The following is a 20,299-nucleotide window of genomic DNA, read 5'->3' as shown; positions in this document are numbered from 1 at the left end:
CAGCCCAACTGCCTTGGAACTGCAGGGCAGCCCCCAAACCCTCAGCATCCCTGCCTGCCGTCCCTCAGCAAAGGCTCTTTGCTCACATATCCACCACCCCGGCTAGACTCACACTGTGGTGCCAAGGGCTGCCCCATCCAAGGCACGGGGCAGGTAGTGTCCGTGGCAGGGGCTCCCCCCGGCTCTGCCAGGCTCCCCGCCATGGTCCATGTCTCTCCTTGGCCGGACCAGCCTCCCCCACCCCTGGTGGCAGCAGCACAGCCAGCACAGGCTCTGCAGTTCCTGGCTTGCCCTTGGCCCTGACCTAGCTTTTGATCACATTCCCATTTACAGCTGGTACCACCTCGGTACCATCTCCCCCCGCCCCCCAAGACCCCATCATGGGCAGGGCAGGACCCCTCCTCTCCCAGGTGCTCTGCCATCCCACAGCTGCCAGACGAGAGCTGGGCTGTCAGCGAGGGGTACCCGAGGGGGTGCCCCACAACCTGCCTTGTCCCAGGCCCCTCGCACCGGTACAGCGTGTGCCACTGTGCAGCCGGGGGGGTCTGGCACCACACGGTCCAGCCCACACGTCCCTGCAGGTGGGCAGCCAGCCCCCTGCCCAGCCAAGCTCAGTGCCAGCCCCACTGCACACTGGGCAGGTGGTATGCAGGACCAGGAGCCATCCCGCCCTGGCACAGCCACCCCGTGCCCTGTGGCGAGGTCCCCAAGGCACCTTCCTGGTGGTCAGGGGGAAGCTTTGGGGAGCTGGCAAGGGCACAAGGCACGCAAATACCTCCCAACACACCAATAAATGAGAGGCTTTGGACAGGAACAGGTGGAGGCTCAAACCACAACCATGTTGGCCACAGTGGATGAAGCTGGCAGCAATGTGGCACATTGCAGCACTGGGCACTGAAATCTTGGTCCTGGGAGAAGCATGAACCTGGTTGCAAAGCTGGGGCACGAGGTGGGGGCTGGCTGGGGGCTCCTGCCTGTCCCGAGCCGCACACAGACTACAGGAGGCTAAGGCTGAGCGCGGTTCAGTGTTTATTTGCTGCAGATCCTCAGCACTAGTTTACAAGGCCGTGGCAAAAAAAAAAAAAAAAAAAAAAAAAAAAAAAAGTTAGAATAAAAAATCCTGCCACCCCCCACCCTCCAGAGAGGCCTCTGCACAGAACGACCCAACATACAAAATAATCTAAAAGGAGAAAACTATACAGGAGTATTTACACCTCTGATAAATAGACTAATACTGATCCAGGCGCCTCTCTCCAGACCATGTGCAGTGGCTGGGGAACAGGACAAGACACGGGCGTTTGCAAGGCAGAGGCAGGGGGGCTGCAGCCCCTGGCCTAGCTGGAACCCCCCCCGCAACAGCAGCCATCCCTTGTGCAGGCTCTGGGCACATTCTCACCCCCTGCTCCAGAGCAAGGGCTTGTGCTCGAGGAGACGACAGTCACTCCTGGCACAGCCTCCCCTGCCCCTCACCGAGGGGATTGTGCTGGAAGGACATGCTGGGGGGCAATGCCAGCTGGTGCTGCTGGACAGGGGCTCTCATCTGAGCTCCGGCACCCCACGGCTCAGCAAGGACATGTCTGTGCCCCATGTGGCACCACTGCACACTGTTGACGGTGACAACTCCCGGCCCTGCAGCCGTCCCTGCGCCCGCAGGGACCATCCCTGGTGCAGGCGACAGCTGGGAGGCTCCAAGGCAGCAGCATGGGGAAGCCCAGGACAGACCCAGGCCCGCTACAACGAGAGCCAGAAGTCATGCCTCCGCAGGGCCCCCCAGCTGCCCTGGGGCTGCCACCCTTCATCCCGGCACCTGCAGCACCCCAAAACCGCCAGCTGCTAACCAGCAGCCATTTGCCTTCCCGATGGGACACCCGAAGTGCTTCAGGACATGGCTGCTGGGGGGACCCAGTGGCATGTGCAGCTGCATGCTTGCTGGGAGGATCGGGAGCAGGGAGGGTGCCCGTGGTGCCCTGGCTGGCCGAGGCGGGAGGGGAGGACAGTACACACATGCAGCACTCCCCATCCTGCAGCTGAGCCCAGGGCAGGATGGGGCTCCCTGCAACACAGGGGTGTCAGTGTCCCAGCTCCAGCCCGTGAAGATGCTTTCCTAGAAATGAGGCAGTGATGGGGCAGCTGGAGCCACTGAGATGCCTGTGCCCCCTCCTCCTCCCCACAGTAAAGAAACTGCAAAGCTGAAGCTGGGTCCTGGGCCCCTGAGGGCCAGGCTGCAGTGCAGCCCCAGCCCTGCAGCCCTCCGGGGAGGGGAGACGCTCAGGCTGCCGGGGGCACGTCAGCCTTGCAGGGCCAGCGGGAGGCTGCTAGTGTCTCTTGGTGGAGGAGACCTTCTTCTTCCTGGCAGCCAGCATCTCGTAGAAAGGGTCCCGACTGATTGCTGCCCTGGCAGAGGGAATAAAGGCTCCAGTTAGCCACATGGCCAGGCAAAAAACTGGGTCTGTCCTGCCTCTCAGGGCCTCAGGCAGGTCCCTTTGTTCCCCCCATCCTTGCAGGGTGCCCCGGGAAGCACAGCCCACCCTCAACACAGCAGATGGGTCCCTGCTGTGCCCCTGCCCAGTGCCCTGCCGCCTGCTCCTCCAAGCACTCACTTGATGCACTTGATCCATTCCTCCTTCTCCTCGGGTGTGGGGGCGGAGATGCGATACACGGTGTGGTTCCCCTCCACCACTCGCCCGTCCGCCTCCGTCTTGCAGGCCTTGATCACCTGGTCCTTGTTGTCGGGGATGTAGAGCTCAAAGCAATTCTGGGAGGGAGGAGACTGTTTAGAGGCAGTCCCCACTTCCAAAGGGGACCCCAGGCTGGGAGGGATGAGGCAGAGCACCAGAGCTGCAGGCAGTCCCCTAGCACAGCCACCCCCAATGCAGTAGAGAGGGATGGACATGCTGTGATTGTCACCCTGTGGCCCCCAGGCATGACCTGCCACCAGCCCTGGACACCGCAGTGTCTGCACCCAGCTGCCATGATGGGTGGAGGTGACAACTGCAGGGCCCTCCTGCCTCTCCCGGGGGCATCCCTGGGGGGCTGCTGCACCTCCTGCCTTTCCCTGCCCCAAACAAAGCACAAGGGCTGCCCCTCCAGCCCCAGGGGACCCTGCTGCGGCACTCACGGGCTTCTTCGAGTCCTCCACCTCACGGATGCTCAGGTTCTCCAGCGGGATGATGCCACGGGGCTCTTTATCCTGGTGGGGTCAAGCAGAGGCTTTAGCTGTAGGCTGAACACCGCCAAACCCCACCTGCATGCTCCAGGCAGGGCTGGATGCTGCAAACACCCCTCTGCACAGGCATCTAGTCCTGCCGGGCCAGAGGGCCGTGTCCTGCACCCCTGCAGTCACCAGCACCCCAGCACGGCAGGAGGCGAGCGGCCAGCCCCATGCCAGCTGGGATGCTGCGCCTGGTCCATGCCACGCAGGCAGGTGAGCGCTGGGCCGAATCCAGCCCCCCTCTCCGTCCCGGCCCAGCACACCCCAAGCAAAGGTCACTGACCGTCGTGTACTCGAAGTAGTAAAGGCAGTTGTCAGTTAGGATGAACCAGCGTCGCTTCCACGTCTTCACCCTGCCTCCTGGGAGCAGAGAGGAGCAGGTTGGGCGCAGCCCCGGTAGAGCGCGGCCGGGGCACGCGCCTGGAGGCTCACGGCACATGGAGGCTACGGCAGAGCTGGAGCCCACGCAGACACACACAGACAAGCACCGGGCGCCAGGGCGCAAGCAGAGCCAGGCAGCCCGGTGGGCACCGGGCACAGCAGCAGCAGGCAGCACACACCACGCCGGGCAGGGCACGAGCAGGAGCGGAAAGCAGACGGATGAGGATGGAGGTGGAAGGTGGTGGGGTGCCAGGCCAGGAGCACTGCACCCATTCCCACCCAAAACACTGATTCGGCGTGGCCAGAGGACAGTGCAGCCAGGCAGCTCTTGGGGGAACGCGGGGACTTTCTGTTCACACTGACCACAGTCTCGCTGCATCCTGGCAAGTGCAGACTGGTGCCAGAGCAAGGCACGAGCCCAGGGCCACAGCTCATGGACTTGATCAGAGGGAGTTTCACAACGGCCACCACAGAGGGAGAAGCCGCTCCCTGGGCTCAGGGACTGCTCACCCCTGGGCTCAGCTCCCCCTCTGCCACGCCGGTGTGCTCTGGCCATTGCGGTGGTGCCAGATGTGCTGCCACCATGGGACGAACATCCAGGCCATGCTGCCCGGGTCCGGCATGGATGCAAGAAGGCACTGTGTGTGCTGGGGGCCGTGGTCTTCTCCTCCGCCCTGCCAGGAAGGCCCCATGCCTCCCTGTTCCCCCATGCCAGCTGGCCGCCCACCCCAGTCCCTATCCCAGTCCAGGCTGGGGCCAGCGCTTCCTAGAAAAAGCTCCTCTGCCTCCCTCCAGCCAAGCCCACTCCACCCCAAAACCTGGGGCTTGACCCTCTCCAGCCCCTGGCCCTTCCCAGAGCCACCTCCTCTCCTGGGGCTGCGGGTAGCAAGAGGCCACGCGCCAGGGCAGGGTCCTGTGGCACGGGGAGCGCAGGAGGATCCCGGGCTTTAGGGACTGCAGGGGTGCTGGGCCCCATGGGGTCGGGCAGGGTCTCCAGAGCCGTATGGGACCAAGGGCCAGTGCAGGCCCAGGGGGAGCACCAATGTTCCCCAGGGCTGCAGGTGGCGGAGCCAGGGCAGTGCCAGCACCCAGCATGGGGACTGCCGCAAACCCCCAGCGTGGCACAGGGCACCACACAGACAGCTCCTGCCTGCTCCCATCCTGCTCTGGGGCACTCAGCACCCTTGACCCCCCCCAGACAGAGGTTCGGGCCCTTCCTGAGGACACCTCAAACCTGTCCCCATCCCTCGTGGCACCGTAGGCAAAGACCCGCTGCAGCCGGGCTGAGCTGCCTGCAGACATGGCGAAGCACGGACGGACGGGTGGCCCCCGCTGGCGGCTGGGCAAAGAGAAGCGGCCATGACCTTGTCCGTCCCTGGGCTGTGGGGTGCACCAGGGCAGTGGAGGCGGCCGGCAGGCCTGGGGGAGCATTCGGCATCGGTCAGGCTGGTACCCCACATCCCTGCCCTGGCAGCGACGGGAGCAGGGCTGTCCCCTCAGCAGGCGAGGTCCCCGGGGTGGTGCGGGTGGTTAGCAGCAGCAGCAATGAGACTAATCACCAGCAATTAAAAACGAAAAGGAAACGAAGCCCCAGCGGCGTGAGCAGAGCGGGGAGAGGGTACGTACCTCCTGGAGTTGGGGGCAAGGAAAGGAAGAGCCAAAATCATGGAAACATACAAATGAGGGAGAAAAGAAAATTAAAAAAAAGGAAAAAAAAAAAAAAGAGGAAAACCCCAAAGAACCCCCCTTGCCCCGCGTGGGTCAGTGGGGCAGGGCTGTAGCAGGGAAGCCGTGAGGGGCTGGGCCGGCGGCACTGCCGCGGGGGCCAACCTGCCCTGGCTCGCTGTGGCTCTGCGGGACAGATCTCCTCGGCTGGAGGGGCTCAGGGCCCCCTGCCCCATGGCCTCCCCATGGGGTCCCTTCTCTGCCCCATGAGTGGGCTGAGCTGTGGCAGCCGGGCTGGGGCTCACGGCTGCTCTGCTGCCTCTCTGCCCCCCCCCAGCCGCCAACAGCCCCAATGGCAGCAGGTGCCAACCTGCTGTGCATGGGGCCCTTCCGCCAGCGGAGCGCCAGGCTTGCTCAGGGACAGGAGAGGCAGTTTGGGGCTCTCCCCCACATCTCCCTGTCCCAGAGCCAGGGGGCAGATGGCCCTTGCTCAGCCCCAGGGCCAGGCTCTGCACCGGTCAGGGCACAGGGGCGGGTAAAGCCCCTCTCCCATCCCAAGGGGTGGCAATATGGCAGAAACACCCCCTGGTGAGAGGACAGAGTCCCGACCCTAGCAAGAGTCCCAGGGAAAGGCCCCCACCAGACCCCGCTCCTGCCAGCACCCCGTCCCCCCTCGCTTAACTAGGGCAGAGGATTCCCCAGAGCTGCCAAGAGGAGAAGCCACAGGAGCCAGGGCACGGGGTGGGCTCGCCGGCCGCGAGAGCCGGGCTGTGCAGCGGGGCCGCGGGGATGCCATGCACGCTGCCTGCATGTGGAGCCGGGATGCGGAGGTGATAATGCTGTGGGAAGGTGAGGCAGGGACCAGTCTGTGGCATGGAGGGGGGGGACGCACGCAGCCTGGGGCAGCTCGCCGCTCACTCCCGGGGGCCTGCTCCAACAAGACCCTGCTGTAACTCGGTGATGAGAAGGGCCTCGCGGTCTCCATGTGCCGACATCGGACCCCAGTACCAGCTCTGCACCCCGCGGCTTGCCCAACCTAGAGGCAGAATCCCCTGGGATGCCCACCCTGACGCACCGCAGGGCCTCGTCAACTGTGAGTCCGCTCCTGCTGCCCAGCCCAGGGAAGACAGAGGGCTGCTGGACGTATGGATGCCTTCTGCATGGGGGCTGTGCCCCTGTTGGCAGCCTCTTGCCCCTTCAGAGGCCCACACTCGGAGAAGCCAGGCCAGCAGGCAAGGTGCGCAGCCCAGGGGCATCACACCCATGGCCCAGCAATGTCCCTGGGGAAAGCCTGCCCCCCCCCAGGCCGCATCTGTCTGGCTGCCAGCACTCACCTAGCTTCAGGAGCCAGCCCTCCCGGTCGGGATTGAAGAAGGTGTGGGTGAGGTCATTGCCATCGTCCTCAGGGATTTTGAAGGGTTCATTCTTGATGCTTTCATAGAGATTCTGGTACAACAATATGCAGCATCAGCTCTGTTCCACCCAGAAGCCCTGCGACAGGCCAGCTCCACAGCCCTGGCCCGGTCCCTCCATGTCCCATCCCTCACCCGAAGCAGCTCCTCAGGTAGGTCTCCCCCATCGTTAATGCCACGGTTCATGGCGATGAAGCGCTCTGCTGTAGGTTTGTCCTTGACGTTCGGGTTGTGCAGGCTGGTGTTCAGCATGATGATAGCGAAGGAGAGCACGTAGCAGGTGTCTAGAGGGACAGAGGGAAAAATCAGCTGCGAGGCAGGACAGCCGGGGAGGGTGGCCAGGGCAGGCACTCACCTGTGGACTGGAAGACACCGGGGTTGCACTGGCAGTACCGCTGGGCAAAGGCCTCCATCATCCGGTCGATCTTCTGCGCCTCCCCGGGCAGCCGGAAGCTCCATAGGAACTGCCTGTGAAAAGCAAAGCATCACGCTGCTTTGGGGGCTCCACGCACCCTCCGGACACACTCACATTGCTACGGCCCCCTGGCAGCCCACTGCCCGTCACCCCTGATGAGACGTGGCTCAGCTCCTGGCCCCCTTTGCTCACCGCAGGGCCTGCACGAGGTTGAGGTCCGTGAACTCATGCAGCTCCACGAAGGCATGCAGGACTTGGATGTTGAACTCATCCCTGCAGGAACAAAGCCAGAGCACGAGGGATGCATGATCAGCAAGTCCTGTGACTGCCAAGCAGCCCTACTTCTCCCTGCCCCACTCCAAACTCTGCTCATTTGTTGGGGGAGTCCTGCAGCTACACCCCAACTCAAGTCCTGGGCTGGTTTGCACACACCGGTCTCCTGCAAGTGCCAGCCATGAATCAAACAGCCCCCCAGCTGGCCCTGGCACTCAGGGTGCCCAGCCCCCATGTACCCTACTCAGCTGCCCCGTAAGCTCAAAGAACTGCAGTGTCCCATCTCTGAGGCAGTGAGAGCCCAGGCATCCTCAGGAGATGCGAGCTGCCCCAGGCCAGCATACCTCTCGCCCAAGTAGTCACCGATGGCTGTCTTGTTGAGGCCCTCTCCCTTGTAAAGGAACTGAGCAATATCCTCACATGTGTTCTTCAGCAGGTCATTTTCGATCAGGAACTGGATGCCCTGGAGCAGTGCAAGAGGAACTTGCTGCTGACCCCAACAGCCTGTCTGATGCCTCCTCAGTCCATGCCCTGGGTGCTGGCTCTGCCCCGGCCCCAGCGGGCAGCCAGGCACCCCAACTGCAAGGTCACAGAGCCCAGCACGGACCAGACAGGCTGGCAAAGGCCCCCTCCATGCAGCCTCACCAGAAGCCTGCTGCCCCACTCCCCACCCAGCCCACCCCACAGTACCTTCTTGGGATCCATGTTGAACTTCTTCCTGCCCATGGCCACCTGCTTGTTCCTCTGCATGTTTTTCCTGCAAGGTACAAAGCAGCTCTGAGCACCCAGGAGGGACCTGGCTGCCTCCTGCCCACCCCCTCGCCCCTCAGGCAGAGCACTGTGGGGAGGGGTCAGCCTAGACTGAACAGAAGGCGAGCAACTTTGACAGGGCCAGGCCTCTTGCATTGAACCTACACAGGATGAAGCTGGTGTGCCGCTCCATGTCTCTGCCCCGCTCTGCAGCGGAGCAGCATGGGGCTGCTCTCAGCCTGCCAGGCCCCAGAGCAAAGAGGAGCTGCCATGCCCTGTCCACAGGGTCACTCCGTGCAGAAGGGGTGCTGGGTACAGCATCCCCGCAGGTCACCTCTGTATAGAGGGAGGCTAGGGCAAGCTGGGTACTGTGGGGCTCTGGGGAGAGCAGCCTTCAGGCCCCAGTGGGGCTGGTGTGAGGGTGACAGCCTTCATGCCCCAGTGGGTGATTGGAAACGATGCTGGGAGTCAGCTCCTGTCAGCTGCCGGGACCCCCTAATCCCAGGCTGGCACCATCTGCGCCAGCTCAGAATAACAAAGTCCGACAGTCATTGTGGCCAGACAGAGGGGCTGAGGCTTGGAAAAACAGACCTTTGGAGCAGCAGTTCAGACTGGGATCCTGCTACCACTCCAAGGATTTCAGAATGCCTGGGAAAGTCACCCACACCAACACCCTCAGGGTGCTGCACCACTCAGCTGCCCACGGCTCCCACAGTGCGAGTGAGCCGGCATTCAGAGCCGGCCTGGCTGCAGGGGAGGGGGCTCAGCGGAGACCCTGGGCTGCCGCATCAGCAGAGGACTCACCTCTCCTCAGTGGACCCCAGGTTCTCGATCTCATTCGTCACTTCTGCTATCTCATCTTTCAGCCGCTGAGGGGAGAGAGCACGCTGACAGGAGCTGCCTCCATCCCTCCCAAAGCCTCCAGCCCCCCCAGCCCAGGGGGGCAGGCTGGGGCCCAGGACTGCCCTTCCTTCCCACTTCCAAAGAGCAGGCAGTGCATCCCCATGGACTGGGGCTCAAGGAGGCAGGAGCCAGCCCCAGGGCCATTCCCCCAGGAGGCCCCGACAGTCCCTCCTTCCTTCCCTTCTTCCCAACCCGAGTGCTGCCGGGGGCTGAACCAGTGTGGGGGCACTCGCAGAGGGGGCTGGCTGCACCCCGCTGCTAATCCCCCTGCAGCATCACCATGCTCCAAGCGTGCAGGAAGGAAGAGATTCAGAGGTTAACAATATTACCCCCTAATCCCTTTAGATCATGCCCAGCATATGGCAGTAATTAGCCTCTGCTGCCTTAATCGGGGACACGACTGACGAGTGTCCCAGATGAGCACTGACCTCGCACTAGCTTGCCAGGGCAGTGGCCTGGCCCAGAGACACGGTCCCTGCCCGTGCCAGGGAGTGCTTGGCACGGAGATGCCGGTGCCCTGGGCTGCAGGGAACACAGCCCAGAGCTCTGCGGGGGGCAAGGAAAAGCTGTGGCTGCCTCAGCCTGGCAGGGCAGCTGCCAGCCTGGGCCCACGTCCCCCACTGGGACCCTCTCCCCAGCCCTGGGGCCCCGCAGAGGCAGCACTATCAGGCAGTGGGGTGGCAGATCACGGGCTCCCTGCAGCAGCCGCTGGCATCTTCCCAGCGGGCCCAGCTCACCCTGGTTTGTGGTTCCAGCAGCTCCAATTTTATACCCCAGAAGGTCCAAGAGAGCCTCCACAGGCTGTGAGGAGCCAGGTGGCTGGCAAGGAAATGGGACAGGAGCACAAACCTGACCTACAGCCCTGCCTGGCCCTGCTCCTGCACGGGCTCTGCAGGTCTGGGGCACCGTACCCCGATCCCACAGCTGTTATAGACAGCCCTGGCCAGGGCAGCCTCTCTTCCCCGCCTCACCAGTGCCACCCTCCCCTTTCCCAGCAGCGGGGCGAGGGACCCTGGATGAGGCTGCAGGGACCCTGCACAGTGACACAGGCAGGGAGATTGTCCCTGTCTCCCAGGGGATGACCCCGAGCAAGAGGCTGCCATGCCCGGGACAGGGGGATTGTGCGCGCGGGCAGTGGTCCTCAGCATCACACCTGTATGTCAGCCAGCAGCTCCTGCTTGCGGCGGCGGATGTTCTCCAGCTCCTGGCACTCCTCCGGGGTCAGGTCACTGGGCACTGAGCAGAGACACGGTCAGGTCAGCATGTGTGGCTGTGGGAATCATCCCCGCCAGGCTCCGGGCGCAACCTCTGCTCCTGACCAGCAGCCTGGGACCTCTCAGGAGCTGGGATGTGGAGCTGCCGCGTGCCCAGAGGAGCTGGGCTGGCGAGTGGTGTCCCCAGCCCCGTGCAGCGGCCAAGTGCCACCAACGGCACGCAAGGAATGCGAGGGCCAGGGCATCGCCCCACTGGGCAGTGGCAGTGGCTGCAGCGGGGGAGCCGGGCACCGCCGGTTCCTGCTGATTCAGCCTGAGGTGGCTGGGCAGTGAGGACCAGCACGGCCCCTGGACTGGCTCCAGCGCTCCTCCCCCAGGCCCTGGCCCTGCCACCCCGCCAAGTCCCATTTAACTCCACTCTGCCCCAGCTGAGCCAGCATCAGTGCCTGTCCCGGTCCCTGCTGTGGCTGGGTGACTCTGTTGTGCCCTGTGGCACCAGGGTCCACATGGACCTGGAGCCCCGTGGGTTGCTCTGCCACAGAAAACCAGCTCCTGGCCACCCTTGCAGCCCCCTCTGCCCTGGATCCGTCCTTCCAAGCCAGGGCCCAGAACTGGCACATCCTCTGGACAAACCTCACTGTGTGCCGTGACATCTACACCTCCCTATCACATGCAGGAGCCAGACTCCCCTTCCCCAACATCATCCCCGAGGCTCAAGCCCAAGGCCGCCGCACACCCCCCCTTGCTCCTGAGACCCACAGCTCCCAGGACATTCCCAGTGCTCCCTGGCGCATGACCTTCCGCTCTGCAGTGACATGGCATCCCATTCCTGTTCTCTCCCATTGCCAAGGTCACCTGCTCCTCCTACAGCACTCCCGGCCCTTGTCTACTGCCTGCACCTCCCACCTCTGCCAGTGTGTCCCTCGCACACCACACCAAGGTCACCCGCAAGAACACCAAAGCACCATTCCTCCAGAGCGCCGTCCCCAAGGGAGGTGGCAGCAGCACCCGTCGGCTCAGCCCTGGCGCTACCTCCCACCTCCTGCCTGGGGGTGTTAGGGACAGGCGCCTAGCAGGGCTGCCACCACCCTCTCCTTCCCCAAACATTACCGCTCCGTTTTGCTGAGGCCCCACGTGCCACCATGGCTGTGGTTTCCAGGCCACCGCTGCCGCCATTCTGGACTCACCCAGAACATCCCCAGCACAGCTGCCCGCCCCGTACCAGCACCCAGGGACGTCACGTCCCTCCGGACCAGCACCAACTGTGCATCGTTTCTCCCTGAGCTGCCGCCTCCTCCGTGGGAGCCGCATGCGCCCCTGGGGTGACTGCGACCACGCAAACCGAATCTCTGAACTCAGCACTTCCCTGGCTCCGCTCAGGCTTTCTGACGAGCTTCCTCCTTCGCAAAAATCCCCCACTGCCAAGGTTAGAGACAGCCACAGCTTGCGACACCACCTCTCCAGACGCGACAGCAACACTTCCCAATATTTTCAGTCTCTGACACCAGGAAGTATGAACCAGGCAACCCAGCTCATGGCACCAGGTTAAAAGTTATTTAAACTTAAAAATACCAGAGGCCTTGCCTTACCAATACATCCAAGCACCTTTTGCGCACCCCAGTGCCGTTCCTGCAGGCACTTGGCCCCTCCTGCCTGGCGCCCAGGGTGCCCGGCAAGCCCAGGCTTGCTGCAGGAGGGCCAAACTGCATCACATGCCTGTTGCCAGACACCAAAACCTCTAAATCCCTGGGCTGCAGCGTACACCACAGGACCCTCCTGCCCAGCCGCAGGGGAGGTGAAATTTGGTGCCAGGGTTGGACTTGCCCAGCGGTGAGCTGGCCGAAGGCCGGAGCTAGCGCTGCCTCTCCCTGCCCACCAGCGAGCGGGCAGGGGTCTTGGCAGGCCCGGGGCAGGCGCAGCAGAGGATGAGATGCTGCAGGGCAAAGGGGGCCAGCGGGTCTGTACCAGAGCCCAGGAAGGTCCCTCCCCACCTGTGCTGCTACGGCAGAGGGTAAGCACTCGTGACACCGGCCCAGCCATGTCAGCAGCAGCCAGAGGAAGAGAAACCCCAGACGCAAGAGCTTTTCTGGGGAAGGAAGAGGGCGTTAACCCTTCCCCAGCACACAGCACCCGCCCTGCAGCACCGAGCAGAGCCCAAATGGCTCCCGAGAGGCTGGCGAGCCTCGCTGCGGGCAGAGCAGTGCTGCAGGGAAGGGGAGGCTGGAGCAGGCACTTGCTACCTTGGCTTCAGCCTGGCACAGGGGTTGGGGCGCAGTGACCCCCGGGACTGCAGGATCCCAGCACTGGTGCCTGCTCCCCGCCACCATCAGGCCCCAGCACAGGGGGACCTGGCGGCTCCCGCAGCTCCTGCTGCCGACAGCCGAGCCTGAGGACCCTGCACACCAGTGGCGGGAGGAGGGCAGCAAGGGGCACCGGCAGGATTTGTCCATCTGTCCCAGGCTCCAGGGCTGCTGGGGCCTGTGGCAGCTGGGAGCAGCAGCAGAGCACATCCCCCCCTCTCCCACCATGCCCAAAGCATGCCCCCCCCGTGACACACAGAGGCCATGCTCACCCCCTGTGCTCCTTCCTTCCCCACCGCCCTAAGACAAGCGGACACGGCTGGTGGCACAGGAACAGGGCAGGCGTGGAACCACCCGCCTGCCTCCCCCTCACCCCGGCCCCACCAGCTTCCCCGCACCCCTGGCCAAGCTCACCGCTGCCCTCTGCCCTGAGCACCATCCTGGCAGGCTGTCTTCACCGGCTCCGTCCGCTGTGCCCGTGCCGCTCCAGAGAGGTGCTGCTGTTTTGGGGCGCGGACACCTGCCCACCCCGGTGTTTCCTGGGGTGAGTCAGGGCTGTGCCGGGCCAATGAGCTCCGCAGCCGCCCCGGCGTCATGCATCCCGGCCTGGCCTTGCCAGGAGCCAGCGCCAGCAACACCCTGTTCCTGCCACGACCAGCCTGGGCTGCCAGCGCCTTAACTCCTCTGCTCCCGGCTGGGTGGGGAAATGGGTCAGCCAGGGCCCTGCTCCCCGCTCCTATGGCCTTGGGGTCAGGGCACGTGATGTGTTGGGGTCCCAGCCAGGCAAGCACTGGGGGCTGGCCCAGCCCTTCCTTCCTTCAGGGCTGCCAGGACTCTCGACCTGGCATTACCTCGAGCGAGCGGCAATGCTGGGGTCCCCTCCCCTCCACCAGCTGGGGCCCCCCACCCCAGAAGACACCCGCCCTGCCCCGCAGCTCCCCCTCTGGCTCCACCAGAGCCCTTGCTGCAGGTCCAGGTCCTGTCCAGGCTATAAGGACGGAGCCCTGGACAGGACCAGGAGAGCTGTGGGGACCACCGGTGCCTGCTGCCCTCTGCAGACTCCACTGCAGCTCACACGGCCGGATGGGACCAGAACTGGGACTGGGAGCAGGGCCAGGAGCGATGCTGGTCCCTACAGGAGGTTGCTCCCCACCATCTTGCCCCCTTGCTCCAGGGTGCTTGTATAGACCCCACCACTCTGTATAGGACCACTGTGCGGCAGAGTCTGGGGCCTGCGGGGCCATGCCTGCAGTAGGAGCGAACCCCCAGCACGTCCCCATCCCGCTGTCAGCTGCCTGGAGAGGCCGCGTGAGCCTCGGCCGCCTTGACTCAGCTAAATCCTGCTCAGCAGCGCGAGATGGAGAAACAGCACCCAGAACGACGGCTACAAAGCAAGGGGAGGAAAGGCTTCAGAAGCCTCACGTTGGTCCTTCGGCCCACAGCTGTGCTGCCGCGCTAGCCAGCCCTCCCGTCAGCCCATGTTGCGCCTGCTCCAGGCCACACCGGAGCGGCAAAGGCAGCGGGTTTAGGCAGACCATGGGACCGAGCCCAGGGTGCTGCCAGCGGCTGTTGCTGGGCTCTGCTGCGGGGTGCCACTGCCTACTCCTGCCATGCCCCACGGCTGGGGGGCCCGCAGGGCCCCCCAGAAACTTCCTGCCCGTCTCGGCACACCACATCCTGTTTTCACCGCGCCGCGCGCGCATCCTGGGTTGCGTCAGCCCCATCCTTCCCCACTGACAGCCGAGGTGCGTCAGGAGAAGAAGGGTTTGGGGACAGGCGGCTCCAGGAAAGACCCTCCCAGGTGGCCAGACCCTGCGCCTGGAGCCGGCCAAGGCCCTCATCCTGCTTTTGCGCAGCCCTGTCCGTCACCCCCGCTTCTTTCTTCTGCCCAGAGCCTGGCAGGGAACCCACATCCACAGCGGCCACCTTGTGCGTTGGCGGCTCCAGGCTCCCACACTCCCTGTGCGTGGACCCCCAGCCCACAGTGCGGCTGGGCAAGCACCAGCTTGGCCACATCCACACGCACCGAGCACTATGTAGGTGCTGGGAGCACAGCCCGGCAGGCACCTCGCTTGCTCTCTGCACCATTCACTGTGCTGGGCCTCAGGAGGAGCAGAGCCCGCTCCTGCTCGGCCTCAGCTGCCAGCAGGGCGCAAGGCTGGCTGGAAGTGGTCTCGCAGCCCCATGTCCCACCACACAGCCACTCCCAGCCCCACACTTGTGCAGGAACCCACAGACAGCAGCAGCTCACGCAGGCGGCCAGCCCTCAATAGCATCCCCAGTGCAGCAGGCACTGCGCTTTCCTGCACAGATTTCGGTTTGGAGAGTGCCACCCCGAGCTGCCCTTGCAGCTACACGCACTTGCAGCAGTAAGGGCGGCCTAGCGCTTACACGTCACCCAGGGCAGCGCAGGAGGGCGAGGGGCTGGGGCAGGACCTGCCACAGCCGCACCGAGCTGCATGCATCCTCCTGGCCACCACCACCGGCTCCTGAGCACCCCCGGTCCCAGCGTGGCACCCGGCACCGGTGCAGGGCAATGCCACACGAGGCAGCCCGGTGCCCAGCCATCCTGCCAGGGCTCAGCACTTGCAGAGGCCCAAGCCCGGGGAGGCCAGCGATGCACAGGGGAAGGAGGTGGCAAGACGGCAAGGACTCTGTGCCACTGTCAGTAGAAGCCACATGGAGCCCGACCCGTGGGCACCGCCACGTCCGTCAGGGGGACAGAGACCCCACGGCGAGCAGAGGGGAGGGCACGAAGCGCCTACCTGCCTTGGCAGCCACCGAGGGGCAGAGGAAGGCCTGGAAACTGGAGGCACAGAGCTCGCTGACCGTCCCCATGCTGCGGAGGCCTGTGCAGGACACCGCAAGCTCCGACGGGGCAGGCGAGAGCAGGCAGAGGACCGGCGGGTGCTGTGTGGCTGAGCAGCAGGCTCCCCGGTGCTGGGACCCACGGGCAGGGTGCAGGCAGGGGAGCCGGAGGAGTCCCCACTCTGGCTGGAGCCGGGGAAGGCGGCTCTGGCAGGGGAGCTCCAGCTGCAGGAGCCCACGCGCCAGCCCCAGCCAATCCTCGCCGCTCCCTGCCTGCACACCAGCCTGCTCCGCTCCTGATGCTCCGGCCGGCAGCTCAAAGCCACTTCGAGGACGAGGAGTTTGGGAACTCCCCGGCAGCCCCCCCGCCCCGGGCCGCCTGCCCCCCTGACAGCCCCCTTACCCCCGCGGGGGGCCGGCAGCGGGGTATTTTTAGAGCGGTTTTATCCCTCCGTATTAGAGCATTAAGCATCGGGAGCCGGCGGTCGCGTAGCAACCAGCACTGCATAAAGGAAGGTGCACCAAGAGACAACGCGGTTCTGGCGAGGCGTGGGGAGCGGAGGGTGCTGCCACGGCCCCCGCTCATGGGGCGCAGGGCCCAGGCGCTGATCCCGGCACAGGTCCGACAGGCTCAGCCTGCCCCACGTGCTGTGCACGGGCAGGCCCGCTGCGCCTTCTGCCAGTCCCCCGGTGACGCCGGTGAGACGGCTGAGCTCCAGGCATGCCCCGGCGGCAACGGAGGTGCCTCCCGCTCTGCGGTGGTCCTGGGGTGCGGGGGGCTCCTGCAGCAGGAACTGGGGAGGAGGTCCTGCCCCAGGATCCTGGCCTCAGGGCCAGCTGTGGAGCTGGGGGGAAGGCCCAGCCCTTCTACCCCCAGGCCCACTGCACCTGCATCCCCCCAGCCCCACAGGCGTCAAGCAAACCCAAACCGGACCGACAGCTCTTTCCCTCAAAGGAGAAGCGATCCCCGAACGCAGGGCATGGCCATGAGTAACAAGCCCCAGAACCTGTTGGGGCACGAGGCAGCGTCCTGCGGACAGCCCGGCTGCCGGCTCCGCTCGCCTGTGCCGGCAAGCACTGGGACGCGCTGAGCAAGGAGAAACCCAAGCTGGACAGCGGGGAAGGGCACCCTGGGATGAAGCCACCCTCACAGGCAGGAGGGTGTGGGGCAGGAGGGGACCCTGGGTCCCAGGAGCAGCATGGCTGCAGATGGGAGGAAAGGCAGAGAAGAGCAGCTCCCAGGGCTGCGAAGGCACCCAGGCACTCGCCACTGACGTGACCAACCTTCTGGTTTCAGCACTGCTTCCCCTTTCCCAGAGGCTGAAGCTGTGGTTGCCACATTGCTGGGAGGCAAAAGGGCAAGTGAGAGGAGTCACGGGGTGGCGGGGCTCAGCCAGGCACATGGTGTGGCAAGCAGCAGCCCAGGGCCTGGACCGGCATCTGGAAAACCCCCCCGTGAGGCAAGGGCACCCACGGGTGCTCCAGCCAGCTTGAAACAGGGCCAGGCGGCATCTCCCACACTGAGCAACCCAGATGCCTGGCTCAATGCTCACACCCTGCCTGGGCAAGGCGGGGTGTTTACAAACACCCCGGGGTTATGTTAACCATGGCTCTGGGCCCCGATCCTCCGCCTGCCGGAAAGTGGGGCCCCGGAGAGCAGTATCCCCCGCCAGCCTCCCCCCTCCCTGAGGCCCAGAGCAGAAACATCTGACCCCAACCCCACTGCGATGGCCGAAACGCTCGCTTGTGGACACACAAACCTGGTGCATACCTGATGTGTAATTGCTGAGCGTCAGCAACGCGGCACGTCGTTCTCTGCTCCCAAACATCTTGGGAGAGGAACCAGCTAATTGCCTCTGACTAATGCCACGCTGCCTGAGCCCTGCTGGCCCCGGCCCCTGGCTCTGCTCTCCAAGTCCGGTGCCATCCCTGCACTGTCCCCATGTCTACGACCTGGAAGTCCCAGAGCTCCGCAGAAGAGCTGCTCCCCCAGCCAGGCCCAGCGACTCGCCCCGGCTCACCCCTGGACCATGCCAGGGAAGGGGCTGGTGCCTCGCTGGCAGCTCCCCTGGCAGGATCCCCCCCGGCCGGAGTCCCCTCAGTGCACAGGTGCACGCCACGGTCCTGGGCTGCCTCCAAAACAGCTGAGCCTGCGCCAAGAGGCCTGCTGGCAAAACAGGGCTATGCAGGCTGGCAGTGAGGAGAGGGCGGGGATCCCCCTGGGTGGGGACCCCCCCCAGCCTGCTAGAGGACCTGACAGTTCACCCTCCTTTGAGGATCTCCTGCACCTCACGGAGCCCATCCCACCTCCTGACACTAGCCATCCTGCCCCAGACAGCAAGGCCCCCCCCCCCCCCCCAAGCACAAGCCGCTTTGCAGGAGGCTGCATCAACCCTGCTTAGAGAAATCCCTTAATCCCCTGGGCCAGAGGGAGCAGTAATCCCTCGGGTGCAGTAGGATTACCAGTGCTGCCCAATCCCCCTCACCCCGGGGCCGGGCCTGAGCCGAGATGGGGCTCAGCTCAGGACACAGTGCCGGGAAGGGATTGTGCTCCCTCCGGCTGCTCACCAGTGCTGCAGCTCGGCAGGGCAGGAGCAGCCAGGCCGGTTCCCTGCCACGACACTGCTGCCCCACCGTCCAGAGGCGTTCGCTCCTGCACCACCACGCTCGGTCAGCTCCGGTCTGGGGATGGGTTTGGTCTCACCGCCGTCCCCACCAGGAGATGCTGGGAAGGGAGTGGGAGCACAGCCCCGTGCCCTGGCAGGAGCGGGGGGAGCCCGCATCTGTGCCGCCAGCTGCTCACCCCAGGATTTGCTCTCTGCTGAGGCAGACGGCTGGAGAGGGGCCGCGTATTGTGGGGCAGACACTGGCGTCAGCACAATCTCACCAGCAAGAGCCTCCCCATCAGGCTCCCACCACGCTGAGGCCTCGGCAGACCATCCTCTGCAAAAACAACAGAGCTCAAGAGCTTCAGGACAGCTGCAGATTGCGATGCCCCTGCAACAGGGACAGCGGCGGGGATTTGGAGGTGGCTGTGCCACCCATCTTGTGCTCTGCCCTGTGGCCCCCATGGCACGGTAAGCAAGCAATTTCTGATGCTGACAAGACGACCCGGGACGTCTTCCAGGCGATTCCAGGAAGCGGTAAAGAGGTTGCTCACAGAATCGCTCCCTGCAGCGCTCTCCTGCTAATGGGCTGTATCAACAACGCCTGTGCTGGGCTGCGCACCAGTGGGGCTGGGCACTCGCACCTTATCTCACACAGTAAACTCCCCACTGCCGAGCACAGTCACTTCTGGGGTAGAACAGCAGCCTCCTAATCAGCTGCGTTGCACAACTGCGGCACGCAGGAAGCCAGCCTGTGAACCAGCACTGCCAGCAGCAGCGTCTTTGCCGGCACCGGCAGTGCCTGGGTGATCTCAGCTCCTGGGAAGAATGGTCACCAGCACGGCTCACAGCATTGGGACCTTGGTTTCAGATCTCACCCAGACAGACTGAAGCCTCCCCCTCAGCAAAGTCCTCGCTCAAGGAAAACCCACCTGCTGACCCACAGGAACCTGCCTCAGAGAGCTGAAGCACAGGCAGTGCCTTCCTGCCTGGGCCAGCTCCTCAGCACCGGGAAGGAATGCTCTGCAGACACAGAGCATGGAGGAAAGCAGGGAAGCAATCTGCACGTGCACGAGAGGGGGGACCTGTAGCCCCTGAGCTGCCTCGCCCTGGTCGGCCCACCCTGCGAGCAGGCTCTGGGCACACTCTGGGCGCTCCCATGCCAGGCAGGCGTGCTCCCGAGCCGGGGTGGTTTGTGAGCCATTCAACGGACACCATCGACGCAAGCCTGCCCTGCAGATCTACGGACCCTGAACTCAGTGCTCAGAGGCAGCAGCTGAATACAAAGCGTGAGCGGCGGAGGGAAGGCGCGCAGGCAGCAGGTTCACGGTCTGGCAGCACTGACGCTGCAGGCAGCAGGTCCCAGAGCCCGGCAGCACTGACACTGCAGGCAGCAGGTTCGTGGTCTGGCAGCACTGACACTGCAGGCAGCTCGCGAGCTGTGGCACCAAAGCAGCGCGGCGCCGGCTGTGCGGAGCCGCTGGGGCTGAGCCCCGAGAAGGACGAGGCCGGCGAAGGGGGAGCGCTGGGGCTCCGGGGGGTGCAGGGGGGGAACCAGCCCCGTGGGCCCCGCTCCCCGCGCTGGCTGTGGGCACCGGCTGCCGGTTTCCTCCCGCCGCTTCCTCCACCGCCACCTCGGCCCCACCCGGCCGATGCCGCCAAGGCCGCGGCCACGCGTGGGCGAGCAGCCGCTCTGTCACCTGCCGGCGCGGGTCCCGCCGCCTCCGAAACCCCGCCCGACCCCCGAACAGCCGACTCCGGTCTTCCGCCTGGGAGCGGCCCGGTCCAAACGCTCCCTCCCGCCCGGGAGAGCCGCCCCCGCCCCACCGGTGCCCCCCCCTCCCCCCCGCGGATCACGGACCGCCCCGGCCCCTCGCCCTGGCCCCCACCGGCTGCGTGCCCGGCACGCGGGACCCGCCCCGGCCCTTCGCCCCACCGCTGCCCGGCCCAGGTGGGGGCCCCAGCCCCCCCCCCCCCACACACACACACTGGGCGCTCCCCCCAGCCCGGCCCCATCCCCGCCGGGACCCCCCCCCCCCGCGACCGCCGCGGCCCCGCACTGACCGTAGCCGCCCTCCTCCTCCTCCATCCCGCCGCCGCCGCTCCGGCCCCGCCCGCGTGACGAGGGCGCCGAAGCTGCCACGGGCGGCGGCACGTGACCCGGGAAAGGGCGGTGCAAGACAAGCTCCTCCCCCTCCCAGTGCCCCACCCCGCCCGGTGCCCCGCCCCCGCCGATCCAAGCCGAGCCGGGTGACAAACACCACGAGTTTATTGCCCGCGGTCACGGCGGCAGCGACCCCCTGCCCGCGGGGACCCCACCGCCGCCTCCCGCGGCCAGCGCGGGGCCGGGCTGGGCCAGAG

General features: G+C 65.2%; 2 protein-coding genes across 4 annotated transcripts in view; one reads left to right on the top strand and one right to left on the bottom strand.

The window, feature by feature from the left end:
* Positions 1-1,012: 1,012 nt before the first annotated feature.
* Positions 1,013-20,136, bottom strand: CYTH1 (cytohesin 1). Of its 3 annotated transcripts, none has more exons than XM_049811901.1 (13): positions 20,003-20,136; positions 10,164-10,246; positions 8,912-8,976; positions 8,048-8,114; positions 7,702-7,820; positions 7,277-7,357; positions 7,025-7,137; positions 6,805-6,953; positions 6,591-6,703; positions 3,495-3,573; positions 3,119-3,190; positions 2,601-2,755; positions 1,013-2,394 (listed from the first exon to the last, which is right to left on the bottom strand). In XM_049811901.1, the coding sequence occupies exons 1-13, from the start codon at positions 20,025-20,027 to the stop codon at positions 2,316-2,318; spliced, it is 1,200 nt and encodes a 399-aa protein (XP_049667858.1). In that variant the 5' UTR covers positions 20,028-20,136; the 3' UTR covers positions 1,013-2,315. The 3 variants fall into 3 exon arrangements, with proteins under 3 accessions (XP_049667858.1, XP_049667856.1, XP_049667859.1); XM_049811899.1 differs by lacking the exon at positions 20,003-20,136 and adding an exon at positions 15,290-15,472 and having other exon boundaries at positions 3,495-3,571; positions 6,592-6,703; XM_049811902.1 differs by lacking the exon at positions 20,003-20,136 and adding an exon at positions 12,939-13,391.
* The window catches only part of LOC126043458 (uncharacterized), a 237,956-nt gene continuing 233,198 nt past the window's right edge, over positions 15,542-20,299 (top strand). Inside the window, exon 1 of the mRNA XM_049811911.1 lies at positions 15,542-16,660. Coding sequence (XP_049667868.1) covers positions 15,632-16,423 — 792 coding nt within the window. The 5' untranslated portion in view covers positions 15,542-15,631 and the 3' untranslated portion in view covers positions 16,424-16,660. The remainder of the gene's footprint in view (positions 16,661-20,299) is intronic.

This window comes from Accipiter gentilis, chromosome 10 (assembly GCF_929443795.1).
Source record: "Accipiter gentilis chromosome 10, bAccGen1.1, whole genome shotgun sequence".
Taxonomy (NCBI): domain Eukaryota; kingdom Metazoa; phylum Chordata; class Aves; order Accipitriformes; family Accipitridae; genus Astur; species Astur gentilis.
This window is presented reverse-complemented; position numbering and strand designations above follow the sequence as displayed.